The following is a 15641-nucleotide window of genomic DNA, read 5'->3' as shown; positions in this document are numbered from 1 at the left end:
TCATTTATTTACCATAATTTGAAAAAGATGTAGCTACCGTGCATTTTCTAAATTATATATGATTATCATTCAACACATGACTGCACTTTACAAGGAGAATTCTCTGTCCTTTTTGAGGTGGACTTATATGAAATTAGTTCATAGGCTGAATTGATTCAATTGGAATGATGCATAAAATACTTATAAGGAACGGTTTAAATAATAAAGGACAAATCTGCGACGTATCCCCTTTAGTTCAAAAGAAGAACGTGGAGGTATGTTTTAAATCTTAAAACCCTGTTAAAGGCTTAGATTTTTTATACTTCTCATGGTAAGACATATTAATAGTTTTTGACTATAGTGTGTGTTTGTCAGACAAAGATCTCTGCTATCGTTCAGTAGTATTGCTTTAACCTACTGCTTTTAGATATTCCTTTCTATGGAGTCCAAAGAATCAAAGCAATTTCCAAGTGTAGAATTGCGATTACTAATTTGAGAGTGTGATGCTATCAGAAGAAATGTTTTTCGAGAACTGCAAAAAGCAGTAATACAATAGCCAGCCAGAGTGGAAATGATTGGGTAATTCCTGTCACTGAAGCTTGGTGACCAGACATAAGTAACTGAGATGAATTTATGTAAGTGATTTGCAGGCAGTTCTCCATCACTCACTACAATTTCTGGGGAAGGTTAACCTGTTTCTACAGGGAGCAATTGCTATTGTTTCTGTTTTCTCCTTAGTTTAAAAGTTTTCTGAGTAACCTGTGTTGCTTGCTATACAATAGGCTATCTCCTTTGAGTGATACTTCCCACCACCACCAGATTCCCCATCCCCCACATCCAACATTGCTGATGCAATATTGTCAGTAAATGCTCTAAGACAAGTGAGGCATCACAGAATGGAAGCCTATAAACTAGCACCAGAAAGGATCCATTATTGTTATCCACCCATGAGGAAATACTTTAGTTTACAATTCAATTCATCATTATGTCAATTTGGGTAAAAGAAGGTATGTAGGAGAACCCAAGACCTTGAACTAAAATTTTGTAATAGGGGTACAGTAATGTTAGGGTGAAATATGTATTTTGATTTAAAACTCCACTGAACATTAGAACTTTCAGTTACTATAAGAATGGAAGATAAATTCATTTTCCCATAAGCCTTTTAGGTTTGTTAATACATTTGTTAACAATCAGTGCTGGTGAAATGTTTACATACAATTTTGCCGCATAAAATATATTTATACACAGAACCCAAGTGTTCAGGTAGAGGGTTTATTAAAAATAATACATACAAGCATACAATGGAACACACAAAGGCAGCCATGAGCTCCTCTTTTCTCAAGTACATTGCAACTAATAGAGAAAGTAGACTATAGGTTTCTCTGCACTAGTTCAGAAGCATTATAACAGTGCTGTATGGTGTGCTGGCTATTTCAAAAACTTACCAGAGGTTGAGATCTTTCTTTGCAATCTTCTTAAGACATTGTTGGACTTTGATTGTAAATGGCATAGTTTCTGAGCTTCAGTGCTCGAATGAATTAATTTTTTTTAATGTCATGCAGCTGCCTGCACTTATTCCTTGAGATTCAATACATAAAAGGCACACACACCACACAAGCATCACTCCTACGAGCTGTACAATATGGTGCTGTGTGCAGAATGCCTACTGTAGAGGGAGCATTTCCTCCATTTCCTGAATGTCTGCTCTCACCTCCCCCATTGCACCCTCCCCCCAACATGGAAAAGCAACAGAGTTTGTGGACCCTTGCCTTTTACCCCACCAGCCTTCACATCCTCCGCCATTTCCACCAGTTCCAATATGATCCCACCACCAGCTTCCCATCACCTCACCTTTCTGTTCTCTCTATGACTGCCTGATCTGCTCATCCTTCCCCACCTACACCTCCCAGTCTCCTGGCACTTACACCTGCAACCTGTTCCTTCACCTCCTCCCTCACCACCATCCATGGACCTAATCAGCACTTCCAGGTGAGGCAAAGGTTCACCTGCAACTCTTCAGCTGGATCTACTGCATTCAGTGCTCGCAATATTGCCTCAAGCCAAGAGTAGACTAGGTGAGCATTTGGTGGAGCACCTGCAACAGCCATCTCAAGCTTCCAGTTGAATATCATTTCAACTCTCCTTCCCACTACCACACCCACCCATCTGTCCTCAGCCTTTGCCTTTACTACAAAGGCTAAACACAAATTGGAAGAACAACATCTCATATTTCACTTGGGTAGCTTACAACCCAATGTTGTGAACATAGGATTTTACAATTTCAGGTAACCCACACCCCCCAGTGTTCTCTGACACACACTTACCCAACCACCTAGTTTTATTCTCCCTTTGTTTACCTCTCCCTTCATCCTCCTCTGCATGGTTCCATCTGCCCATCATCCCTTACCTATCTGGTTCCACCTATCACCTACCAGCCTCGATCCCATCCCCTCACACTGCTGTATACAGTCAATCTTCCCTCTTCCCTCTTAGTCATGATGCAGGCTCTCAATCTAAAAAGTCAACTTACACCTTTTGCCTCCACAGATGCTGCTTGACCTGCTGAGTTCTTCCAGCATTCTTGTTTTTATGCCTGCTCTAGAACTTGGAAAGAGGATGGAGCATCCTCCCAGGTTCAATGAAAGGGACCTGCACAGGCTGGAGAATGAGATTTCCAGAATGGGGTCCTGTGACACAGCCTGCATGGAGGCTGTTCACAGGCAACGGTCTGCTGTGTCTGTGAGGAGGTCACAAGGGAGCTCATCACCAGGAATATGTCAGCAAGAACAGCAGGCCAATGCCGCAAAAAGACCACAACCTCACAAGGGAAGTTGTGGCCTCAGTACACACTGATTCTAGTATGTGCAGCCTTTTGCTTCAGCCCAGTACATTCTATGCTGGCAACTACTGCTCCACTGATACTTACTCCCTCATTTCTCCCTCCCCTGCATTTGCATGCATTCTCAGAGACTCACTGAAACAACACACATACCAAGTAATACATGCAGACATAAAACACTGCAGATGCCGAGATCCTGAGCAAAAAAACAAGCTGCTGGAGGAACTCAGTGGGTCAGGCAGCATTTGTGGAGGGAAAGAGATGTTGAAGTTTCAGGTCAATATATGAGGATGTAATATATGAACCTTGTTTATCATACTTTCTGTGTTATTCACAAAAGTAGCACATAAAAGGCAACAGACACTGCAGATTGGAGGAGGGTCCAACTTGGGGACAAAGATTAACAGGCCTGTGTAGTGGATCACCAAACTGGTGCGAGTGGGCTTGATGAGCCATGCTCATCAAGGACGGCTGAATAGGCTCGCAATCTTCCCAGTATGCATTCCATTCAGGTTTCAGCCATATGACATACTGACAGGGTTTATGAGGTAGATAGTGGATGTATATTTCAGTGCAAATAGTATAAGACCACTATGCTTGCAGTGTCAGTGGCACTCTTTCCATGTATTTTATTGCATTTTAGTGATACATGGTCAAATGGAATGTGAAGGCGCAAAACGGACTTGTACATGATTTACAATCAGTAAACATGATAGAATGCTTGGAAAGGATGCCTCTGACACTGCAAGCATATGCCCTTACATTTGGCATAGTCATGCAAAGAATCAAACATGGATGTTTCTGCACTAAAAGATTTCAGTAGTGCATGTAGGCATTTTATCAGCCTGAAATATATGTTTTCTTAAGCTTAATAACTCCCTTTACTGCTTGCTAAATAATTACAAAGTAGTATTAGAAAATGGAGCTTCATTGTGGTAAGGCTTACATCAGCTATGTTCATCTGTGGGAACTGTACTCTGGTATCTAATGTTCAACATCAATGATTTCCACTAAATACAGGGTGACAGTTAAGACAAACCAAGTGAGAACAGCACTTCAGAAACCCTACAGCTAGTGGAGAAACTATTAGGGTACATGAGATAAAATAGACATCGGTAAAAATGCAAGACATTATTTTGGCAATTCCAGTGAGAATTCAAACTAAACAGAGCTCTGACTTTGTCCCCCTAACCACCTTTAACAGTAATCCGACTGCACATCCTGATGCAAGTGTGCAGACCAAAATGGATATATCATGTGACACTTCAATAAAGATGTCTATGGCATGATGGATTGATTGTAGTCCACAATGCAAAGACTGTTATGAAACAATTGATTGCATACACTGATGGATTTGGGTTTCTAATTAGATGAAAGAGGTATGCTGATATTAAAGGCAAGCAACTTTCTTTTGAATTGTATGTTAGGTAAGGGAAATTAGTTGGATCAGTTTATTAATTGAAATGTCAAATAGTGCCACCATACAGTGTTATAACCATTATATTGTTGGAATATTCATCTCTGCAGGCACTCTAGAGAAAGTAGTGGTTAGGATCTTAATTAGGAGAAGGGGAGAAGTAATAAACCGCTTTTCACAAAGTTGATATTGTATCATTGTGATTAACCCTACAAAGGACTGGCTTAATAATGGAGGTATTGATTAGAGGAGCAGGGAGTTGCCAGGTGCCAGTCTCCAGTCAGACAGGAGGGAAAAGAAATCTACTGTGACAGCTGGAAGAGATGCAAGTCCACAGAGTAGAATATGCAACAGATCTAATGAGCATCATGACTGGGAAATGTTCAGGAGGCAGCTATTAAAAATGTACACTGAGATGCTCAGTACAGTGTCAGGTCTGGTAGAATGAATGCACAAGAATAATAAGCTTGGAGGAGCCTACTGAGCCTCTTGTGAGATTGTGTAGACCCAGGAGAGTATCGCTTTTACTCTGGAAGCAATAATCACTCTGTGTCAGCCGTCAGTAATGCTCAGGAAACACAACAGCTGATGGAGCCAGTTTCTGCATTTGTGAAGACACAAGCAGAGCTTATCTAGAGCTCTGCTGACAATGAACCTGTGGCAGGGCAATCTCCAACAAGTGCAGGTTACTGTTCTGTGTGAACAGAGAGATGCCTCACTGGACCTCAATGCTGCCATCAGGAGCAAGACAACAGTTTTCCAAGACAGTAGCTTTTGCCAAGTTGGCAGGAATTTGGACACTATAATGATATTTATGTAATCTGTTCCACAGTTGTTGTGCATATTCTTAATTGCCCAGTGCAGTCAGAGCCCCAGGTGCATAGCCGGGACTGACAGTCATGGCTCTCTCAAGATCAAAGACTCCTCTGTGGCCATTGGTTCTCAGGTGCTGCCCTTGCCAGTTCTCCAAAGCCTGCATTCCTAGGCTGCTGCCACATCTGTGACCACACAGGCACCAGCTGGCCCTTCCAGGGTAATAGCTCATTGTGGGTCTTCAATGATGCCCGAATCCCCCAGACCAGAAGGGAACCAGCCTTTTAACAGTAGCTGCAGCCACAGGAAAGCCTCAGAAAGTAGGGGTTGGATCACTAAACCATGTTAGGAAATCACAAAAACAAAAGAGGCTCTTGTGTTGATTGAAATTATATGTGTCATTTAGTTTCATTTCCATTTATAATTACTTTGATTATTTACTTAACTGGGTGTTTGAAGATTTTTGATGAAATGTATGATATCATAATGTTGAACAAAACTTATTTGATCTAGTCTGTCTTATAGATAGGCTTGTACTTGCTTGAGGATGTGGTGTATCTCGTGCCAGAAAACAGTGAGTTGTGGTGTTTGGATCAGTACTAATACAAAGCAGTTTTCACTCCTCAGTATAAGGAAAGAAAGAGCAAAATGATGGGACTGCATGACCCAAGGCATGTATTTCCTTTGGAATATAATGGTCATCTGTAAATGATGATGATTAGAGTTTCCATTCTCGGCCCATTGACTATTGTTGTGTAAAGGTATTCATACTTGCCATCTCAACAGCTTTCATAAGGTTTGACTTCCTTGTATTAAGGGCATCCTTTAAGACAGAAATCTATAACTCTATTGGCTGTCTACTATTATCACCTACTTTTCCACCATAAATAGCTTTTCAATAATGCAGTATCATGAAGAGCTCCTCACACAAAATGTTGCAGGAACTTAGCAGGTCAGGCAGTATCAATGGAGAGAAATAAACAGTCGATGTTTGGGGTCAAGACCCTTAATCAGTACTGGAAAGGAAGAAGGCAGAAGCCAGAATTGGGGGGGGGGGGGGGGGGGGGGGGAGGAGGAGGAGGAGGAGGAGGAGCACAGGGTGGCATGTCATAGGTGAGTCCAGGTGAGAGGGGAAGGTAGGTGGGTGGGGGAGGGGGGATGAAAGGGAGTGATGTAAGAAGCTGAGAGGTGATAGGTAGAAGACGGAGGGGAATGGATGGGCAGGTCCTGAGAATGGGGGAAGGGGCCACAGGAATGAGGGAAAACAAAGTTGGGGGGTGGAAGAGCAGAGGGGTTACCGGAAGTTAGAGAAATTGATGTTGAGGCCGTCAGGTTGGAAACTACCAAGGCAGAATATGAGGTGTTGTTCCTCCAACCTGTGTCTGGCCTCAACATCGCAGTAGAGGAGGCCATGGATAGACATGTCAGTGTGGGAGTGGGATGTGGAATAGAAATGGGTGGCCACCGGGAGATCCTTGCTTTTGTGGCGGACGGAACGAAGGTGCTCAACGAAGCGGTCACCCAATACGCATCAGGTCTTACTGATGTAGAGGAGGCCGCACGGGGAGCACCGGATGCAATAAATGACACCCTTGGATTCACAAGTGCTGTGCTGCCTCACCTGGAAGGCTCTTGGGCCCTGGATGGTGGTATGGGATGAGTTGTAGGGACAGGTCTAGCCCTTACTATGGTTGCAAGGATAAGTGCCGAGGGGTGGGGGGTGGGTCTTCAGTGGGGAGGGACGAGTAGACAAGGGAGTCGCAGTAATCCCTGCGGAAAGCAGAGAGAGGGTGGGAGGGGAAGATGTGTTTGGTAGTGGTATGTGGTTGGAAGTGGTGGAAGTTACGGAGAATCATGTATTGGATGTGGAGGCTCATGGGGTGGTAAATGAGGCAAGAGGAGGTGTTATGTCTCCCTGTTATGTTGGGGGGGGGGGGTGGTGAAGGCAGACGTGCGGGAAATGGTGGAGATATAGGTGAGGGCTGCATTGATAGTGGTGGAAGGGAAATCCCGTTTACTGAAAAAAGAGGACATCTCTGATGTCCTAGAATGGAAAGCCTTATCATGGGAACAGATGCGGCAGAGGAACTGGGAGAAGGGGGTAGCATCCTTGCAAGTGACAGGGTGGGAAGAAGTGTAGTCGAGGTAACTGTGGGAGTGAGAGGGTTGTAAAAGATGTCAGTGGTTATTCTCTGTCTGGAGATGGAGACAGAGAGATCCAGAAAGGGGAGAGAGGTGTTGGAGACGGACCAAGTAAATTTGAGGGTAGGGTGGAAGTTGGATGCAAAGTTGCTGAAATTGATGAGTTTGGCATGGTGCAGGGAGCAGCACCGATGCAGTCGTCAATGTAGCTGAGAAAGAGTTGGGGAGCGTTACCAGTGTAGGCTTGGAACATGGACTGTTCCACGTAGCCGATGAAAAGGCAGGCATAGCTGGAGCCCATGTGAATGCCCTTAGCTACACCTTCAGCTTGGAGAAAGTGGGAGGAGCCGAAAGAGAAGTTGTTGAGGGTGAGTACCAGTTCTGCCAGACAGAGGAGGGTGGCAGTGGAGGAGAACTGATTGGGTCTGTTGTCAAGAAAGAATTGGAGAGACTTAAAGCCTTCCTGATTGTGGATGCAAGTGTACAGAGACTCGATGTCCAAATCCATACAAGGGACTGGACTAAGGGGGACAAAATGGAGTCAAGATATGAGGACACGAGTTCAGTGGAGCAGGAGCAGGCAGAAACAATGGGCCTACCAGTTAGGTTTGATAGATAGATAGATATCTTTATTAGTCACATGTACATCAAAACACACAGTGAAATGCGCCTTTTGTATGGAGTGTTCTGGGGGGCAGCCCGTAAGTGTCGCCACGCTTCCGGCACCGACATAGCATGCCCACAACTTCCTAACCTGTGCGTCTTTGGATGTGGGAGGAAACCGGAGCACCCAGAGGAAACCCACGCAGACACGGGGAGAACGTACAGAGCAGCCGGAATTGAATCCAGGTCACTGGTGCTGTAATAGCATTACGCTAACCGCTACACTACCATGCTTGGTTTGTGGATCTTGGGTAGGAGGTCGAAATGGGCAGTGCAGGGTAGGGGAACTATGAGGTTGGAGGCAGTAGAGAGGAGATCTCCAGAGGTGATGTATGAAGAGCTCCTAATGTTTCCTCACAATCAACCCACTTATTTTGCAGTGATAGATCAAGTTATGTTTCACATTCCATTAACAGGCCACTCAGCATTATGACAAAAACTACAGATGCTGGAAATGTAAAATAAAAACAAACAATTCTGGAAACACTTAACAGGTCAGGCAGAATCTGTGGAAAACAAAACAGAGACAATGTTTCAGGTCGAAGAGCCTTCATTAAAACTAGGAAAAGGGAAAACAAGTTCGTTTTATGTTGCAGAGAAGATGGGGGAGGAACGGATAGAAGAAAGGGAAGATATAGGAGATCCTCTGCCAAACCTGTTCTTTTACCTCTTCCCTTCTCTCCATCCAGTGACCCAAGCTGTCCTTATAATTGAAGCAGTGATTCATGTGCACATCTTCCAATCTAGAGTACTGTGTTCACAATGTGGTCTCCTCTATATTGAAGAAACCAAATGCAGATTGATTGATTGCTTTGCAGACATCTGCCTTCAGTGCTCAGGGGTAACTCAAAGAGTTCTGATGCCTGCCACTTTAATTCTCCAGCCCACTATCGATCTATGGCCTCTTGCACCGTTGTAATAATGCACAAATAAGCTTGAGGAGCAGCACCTTATCTTCCATCTAGGCACGCTGCAGCCTTCCAGACTTAATATTGAATTCTACAACTTCAGGTAACTCATCTTCTCTGCCTGTACCAAAACTGGCCATTTTTGCTATCAGCTGCAATAGTGACTCAGTTTTTCTCTCTCCATTAGCCAGTCTGACCTGCTGGACATGTCCCAAAACCCTGCAGTGTGCACCTTTTCATGTTCCTTTGTATTCCCATTGTCTAACTACCCTCATGTCATTACTTTGTTCTATCTCCTCTCTCTCCAACTACCCTTTTTAACCAAAGACCAGATGACCTCTACATTTTATCCCCACAGGATCCCTACCCTTGTCCCAGCCCAGGATATTCCCTCAGACCTATACATTCCTTCTCCCATCTTCTCAGCAAATTAAAATTCTTTTTTTCTCTTTCCCATTTTTAACAAAGGGTCTTCAACTTGAAACTTCAACTCTGATTCTCTTTTCACAGATGCTGCCTGACCTGCTGAGTGTTTCCAATATTTTCTGTTCTTATTTCAGCATTGTGTCACAATAGTTTCCAAGATATAAAGTTTGTCAGTCAGATGACACCTCTGTTGTACCTCACATCTTTTATGCCTTTTCTGATGTGAAATGACAGACACTCCAAAGTTATTGGTAGCCCACCTTTGGCAGCATTACAGCTAATTATAGATTGCCTTTAAGCAGTGAGGACCAATTTCCTCTCTCTTTCCCCATAGTTGTCTTTGAACACAAAAATCTTTGAGTGGAGGTGTGTGAGTGTCTGATTTTCAGGTATGAGGTCTCTTCTATACGTGCCAAAAGTGGGGCAACTTTGCCTTCAATGTTAGGAGCTTGTCTCCACATTTAAAATGATCTCATGTTTTCAGTGAAGAATCTACCAGAACCAACAGAGGCATGGGTTCAGGAATGTGCTCAAAGTCTCCTTGAAAAAAGGAACACAAGAACATAAGAGGAGCAGGAGTAGGCCACTTGTTCTCTCTAGCCTGCCCTGTCATTCAATATGTTCATGGCTGATCGATGCTTGCCCCCACTCCTCTGCCATTTCAAATATTTATGTATCTCCACCTTAAATATTTCCAATCTTCTGGCCTCTACCACTCTCAGGGACAGAGAATTCCAGAGATTTACCACCCTCTGAGAGAAGAAATTTCTGTGAACTTAGGTTTTAAGTGACCAGTCCCTTATTTTGTAGATATGTTCCCTTGTTCATGATACTCTCACTAGCGAAAACATCTCAAAATCTACCCTGTTAAGATCTTCTATGTTTGAATAAGGTCACTCCTCATTCTTCTAAACTCCAAGAATATAAACCCAAGCTGTCTAGCCTCTTGATTCAACATAGCATGCCCACAACTTCCTAACCCATACGTCTATGGAATGTGGGAGGAAACCAGAGCACCTGGAGGAAACCCATGCAGACACAGGGAGAACGTACAAAGTCATTACAGACAGTGGCCGGAATTGAACCTAGGTCGCTAACGCTGTAATAGCGTTACGGTAACTGCTACACTACCATGCCTGTCCTTCAACAAAGCCTTCCCCTTCTCAAAATCCAACCCATTGGGAGCACACAGAAATCCCATGTAAATAGTAGAAGGAGCACACCACCTCACAAACTACCCATTTGTCCTCCCAATCAAACATCTTCCTATTACACAATTGCATTACACATACTACTGACAACTGGGGAAAGATCTACTTAACTTCATTCAAACTCTTATATGCAACAACAAAGTATAAGCACTGACAACTTTCACAGTATTCATCCTGTCATCATGAGGTAATCAGTCTCAGTTTCCCTTGGTTCTTCGTGTCCCAAACACAGAGTTCCTCCTTTCATCCTTTCATGTTGATCAGAGATTTCCACTGTGCTCCCAGGTTCTCAAGCTGTTCCAAGGTTAGGTTAAAGTTAAATCTCACTTTCAAGACCCATCTTCCTATTCCTTCTGTTCTCCAACTAAGTGATACCACATTGACAATCCAGGTTCAACCTATTTCATACACCTTCATCCTATTGCCACTGGACTGTTGGTTGTTACACTTCCACTTCCATTTTTCTGACTTCACCAACTGTTATTACTTAGCCAATCAAGTACACAGTAGCATTAGATTGGTTTCTCAGGATATTTCAGACAAGGACCACACCTCACATGAGTTTGATACTCACATCTCACCACAGATATTTTGTGGTCTTAACCTAGGCCTCTAATTATCTATTACCATGATAACAGTTAGCTCTTAAAATGCCATTGGTGATTGTCTTAGACTGGACCCATTGTTCCTTATCTCATTATAATCAGATAGCCAGTGTTCTTTATTGTCGTTTATATCATGCCAGACTAGTTTGTCCTGTGCCAGAGATTCAATGATGTTGTTATGTCTCCTTGCTGAAATTTTAGCATTCTCAGAGAACTTCCTGGACCATTAACCATCATTATATATGACAATCTCCAAATATTGATTCAAACTGAAAATATGTTTCTGTTCTGCAATGGTTGTTTTAACCCTTTGACTACTACCGATCTGTCACCAAAGATTTTGGATATCTGACATTTCAAAGAGAAGAAAGCAGACACATCGGGCTCACCAATTATCTTTGAACCTCAAAACCAGAGTGGAAGCAACTCGACCTCGATCCCAAGGGACTGTCTAAGAAAGGAGACAATCAATAAAGTGATCAATCTTTGCCCATGATTGCTCAGCGTGGCATTTATATCTCCCTGAGAGTTTTAACTCGTGGCTAATTGACGAACCTGATTTTTGGTTCTTACAGAGCCATGGGACTAATTAGGGCTGTCGAGTCCAAGAGACCTTCCATTACCATCTGAAAACCTGTTTAATGGAAGAAGCAGTTTGCCAAGGGTATTTACTCAGAGATGAGATTATATAACCAGTGGTGGTATGAGTCCAACCTGATGTAATTGAATGCAGACATTTGAAGTAGCCTTTACAAAGGAGCCCAAAGTGGATTAAAGTGAAGCTGAGGATAATTAAACAATCAGCCTGCATTACCTGAAACATAATTCTGTGGAGAAGACCTGGAAGCACCACGTGGGAAGGTGGTGAATGAATGTCACTGGACATATGAATAATGGGCAAAAGAACTTTTTTACATGTAGGCAGTTACCTATGTACAATGAAAATGACTGGACTGAAAACTATTGATTTCGGTAAAAATATTTATATTGTAAATTGCTTCTTTAATAGTGCATCTAGAATATACTTTCCTCTGTGCTGCCCAGCATTTGCTCCTGGAGGCTGCTTATGCGGGGCCAGGTTTCTTTTGTTCTCTTCATCTCCCCCTCCACCTGATCCTTAACCTTCTGTTCGCTGTCCTGTTTTTCTTCCTGGTATATGTCCTTAGGCAAAGACTATGCACAATTGGTAACTAAATAGTGGAGTAAGTACTAATGCTTATGAATATAAGATAAGATATCTTCACAAGTTTTCACTGTACCTCGGTACAAGTGACAATAATAAACCAATACCAATATTAGTGACATGTATATCGAAACAGTGAAATGCATCTTTTGCCTAGAGTGTTCTGGGGGCAGCCCACAAGTGTCGTCACGCTACCGGTGCCAACATAGCATGCCCACAGCTTCCTAACCCGTACGTCTTTGGAATGTGGGAGGAAGCTGCAGCACCTGGAGGAAATCCATGCAGACATGGGGAGAACGTGCAAACTCCTTACAGACAGTGGCCAGAATTGAACTTGAGTCACTGACACTGTAATAGCATTACACTAACTGCTACACTACCGTGCCTGCCCTAGGAGACCCCTGGAGAGGAGCAGCCAGCAAACTCTCATTATGAAAACAAAAGAGACTTGCAGATACTGGGAACTGAAACGAAAAACAAGAGACTCTGCGTCAAGTCTTGATGCAGGTTCTCGACCCAAAACATCGACTTAGCTTGATGCTGCTAACCCGCTGAGTTCTTCCAGCATTCTGATTTTTGCTCTCCAATGCGTTCCTGATGTTGTGAATGTTGTTACAGGAGCATCCAGCTGAAGTGCCCAGAGCTCTCAGAGTAATAAGAAGCCATTTCAGGAAGGGATAGTTTTACCCCCTGAATGAATGTGAATAGCTGTGATTGCCTTAGAATGAAGGAGTCATGTAAACATCTGGGTTGTCTTGAATTGACCATGAGGAAATTTCTCTCATGGTAGACAAGAAGTTGCATATTATAGATAATTAAAAGAAAACTGGGTTGTGAAGGGAAGCTTAAATGATTAGATGAGGTCGATCTATGAGTGCCTGTACTTCAGGAAGTCTGCAATGCCAGTAAGTCCCTGTGTCTGCTCTGCCTCTCCTCTGGACTTCTGGAAAGTTCCATGAAGCTTTTATCCTTGATCTAAATTTTTAAAAAAATTTTTTAATTTTATTTACAGCGTGGTAACAGGCCCTTCCAGCCCAACGAGTCTGCGCCGCCCATTCTAAACCCATATTAACCTACCCGTATGTCTTTAGAACGTGGGAGGAAACCAGAGCACCCGGAGGAAACCCACGCAGACACGGGAGAACGTACAAAGTCCTTACAGACAGCGATGGGAATCAAACCCCGATCACTGGCGCTGTAATAGCGTCGCGCTAACTGCTACGCTACCGTGCCGCCCTGAAGTTGCAATAAGTAGCAAACTGTAATAAATGACAATTTAGTGGTAGTGTGCAGTCTGGCATGATCCTGAATCTAGGAAGCTGAGAGAGATGGTGGCCTTCTTTTCAACTAACTGAATAGTCAAGCACATGTGAGCCTGTATTTGAGGACTATTTGAAGATTATCTTATTGAAGTGTAACCTGCATCAACGTTGTTCCATGGAGATCTAGGTATGAGTATGACCAACTGTAGAGGTTAAGTGGATTAGGTCTTGGTAATGTCGTAATATACATCCTCCCACGTGGTCCCATAACTGCTTTTAGTCCATTCCCCAGCCTATCAGCAACAGGAGTAGTAGCACCAGCAAAACATCCATAACAAATATTTTCGAAGTGCATAATTGGCAGAGGAATCCAAAGACAGCTCAGTGATGATAATGAGCAATCACTGGAGTAAAACAGGTGCTGTGAAGCAGACTGACAAAGAACCATTAAGTAACAGTAGCCAAGAGGAAACAATAAAAACTGCTGTGGGTTTCTGTTTTTATTTCAACTTTTCAGAATATGCATTTTGTTTTGTTTTCAGTAAAAAAACGGGTTGATCTGTAAGTGACCAAACACTATTGATTTTGGAGCAATATGGCTGAAAGTTATACTGCTGCAATGCCGGAAAAGGGTGTTGCACTGTTATAGTATGTCACGAAAAAACTCTTCACTCATGCTTGCCTAAATCTTGATGGGTAGTGCCAGGAAGAATTTCCAGTATTGTCACTATTGCATTCTATTCTAGGTTAAACTTATTTTCAATTTTTTTATCCCAGCTCTATGAGATCAGACCATGTCCTAAAAGTCCCAAGATCAACATTGAATTGATTACTTAACCATGATCTCACAGAAAACAGTTAATTTTTCATGGGGTATGCAATCTCTCAGCTTAAAATAATGATGGCAGACAATATTTATAAAATTGAATATAGTGAATAGTAGGATGCAGCTCACTTTATGATGTTCACTGCATCTGTAATCTTTACTATCGTTTACCTGATGTAACTTTGCTTTTTATTTTAAACTTTCAGGATCTAAGTAATAAGGATCTGAAGCGAGATCTCTACATTGTTGCTCATGTCATACGAATAGGTAAACTCGTCATATTTACAATTAACTGTGATACAAAACTTGAAATAAAGTAAATATTTTACCAACCATCAGAATGCGTGTGAAACTTCAATGTAATTTTGAAGTATGAAATTCTGAATTTTATTGCAGTCTCTTGTCTTTCACACTTTAATACTTTAAGGTAAGGATTTTAAAAAAGTAATTGAATTCCAGTTTAAGAGCAAAGGTTCATGACTGTTCACCAGAGGTATTGGATTTTAACTGACCAGAAATGGTTTATTTGGTTTAAAATGGGGTCATTAAATTTGCTTCTTCATTAACACCTGATTGCCACCATTTTTGAAGGAGCTTACCTCTGTTTGAATGCAACGTCTACCTGAATCAAGCAGTAAGCCCCTTGCACATGAAAATTGGTATCCAAATGGCATAGTTGCAATTTTAAGATGCAAATGAACTGAACCTCCACTTCAATAGCTATGAGTAGCTGCTGCTGGTCACTAAGGAGATACAACAAAATATTGTTGTATCTATACCTTTAAGAGAATCTTGAATCATCCTCTTAGCATGATAAACTCACTACAAGTGACTAGCAGCCAGGGATTGCCTCTTTTAGCCTCTAGTCTGTTTCTTCCCATGCCCCACACCCCTCAGCCTCAATTTCATCCCCTCCCTTTTCCTTCTCCATCCTAGTGCCCAATGTTCCTGAATTCATGTTGCACTACAGTGAGGGATAATCACAAGTCTTTCTTTTTCAATCTTTTTATTAGTTTTCAAATTAATACAGATTAATACAGATTAATATATCAATGTTTATACATGTAATACAAAGAGATCAGGAGAACAATCATGACATGGATAATCATAAAGAACATTTAAAAAAATCTGTAGATCCAACGATCTGTTAGTGAATGAATATAATATAAAAGAAAAAGATTTATTATAAAATATAAAAGAAAGAAAAAAATCCTCAAAACAATAAGAAAAATTATAAACAATATATCAAACCAAACTAAGCTAAAGAAATTTTTTTTAAAAAAACAGAAAAAAAAACTGGATTAAAATTTCTCAATAGAAACAGAGCAATATTATGTTGTCAACTCCGTTCCTCTAAATTGAAAGGT

General features: G+C 42.1%; 1 protein-coding gene across 3 annotated transcripts in view; it reads left to right on the top strand.

Moving 5' to 3' along the window:
* dock3 (dedicator of cytokinesis 3) overlaps positions 1-15641 on the top strand; it is an 822502-nt gene that overhangs the window by 493291 nt on the left and 313570 nt on the right. For all 3 annotated transcript variants that reach the window (XM_052017225.1, XM_052017226.1, XM_052017224.1), the window contains exon 11: positions 14481-14541. In XM_052017225.1, coding sequence (XP_051873185.1) covers positions 14481-14541 — 61 coding nt within the window. The remainder of the gene's footprint in view (positions 1-14480; positions 14542-15641) is intronic.

Source organism: Pristis pectinata, chromosome 6 (assembly GCF_009764475.1).
Source record: "Pristis pectinata isolate sPriPec2 chromosome 6, sPriPec2.1.pri, whole genome shotgun sequence".
Classification (NCBI taxonomy): Eukaryota; Metazoa; Chordata; class Chondrichthyes; order Rhinopristiformes; family Pristidae; genus Pristis; species Pristis pectinata.
The sequence above is the reverse complement of the archived record's forward strand: the minus strand, read 5'-3'. Positions and strand labels throughout refer to the sequence as shown.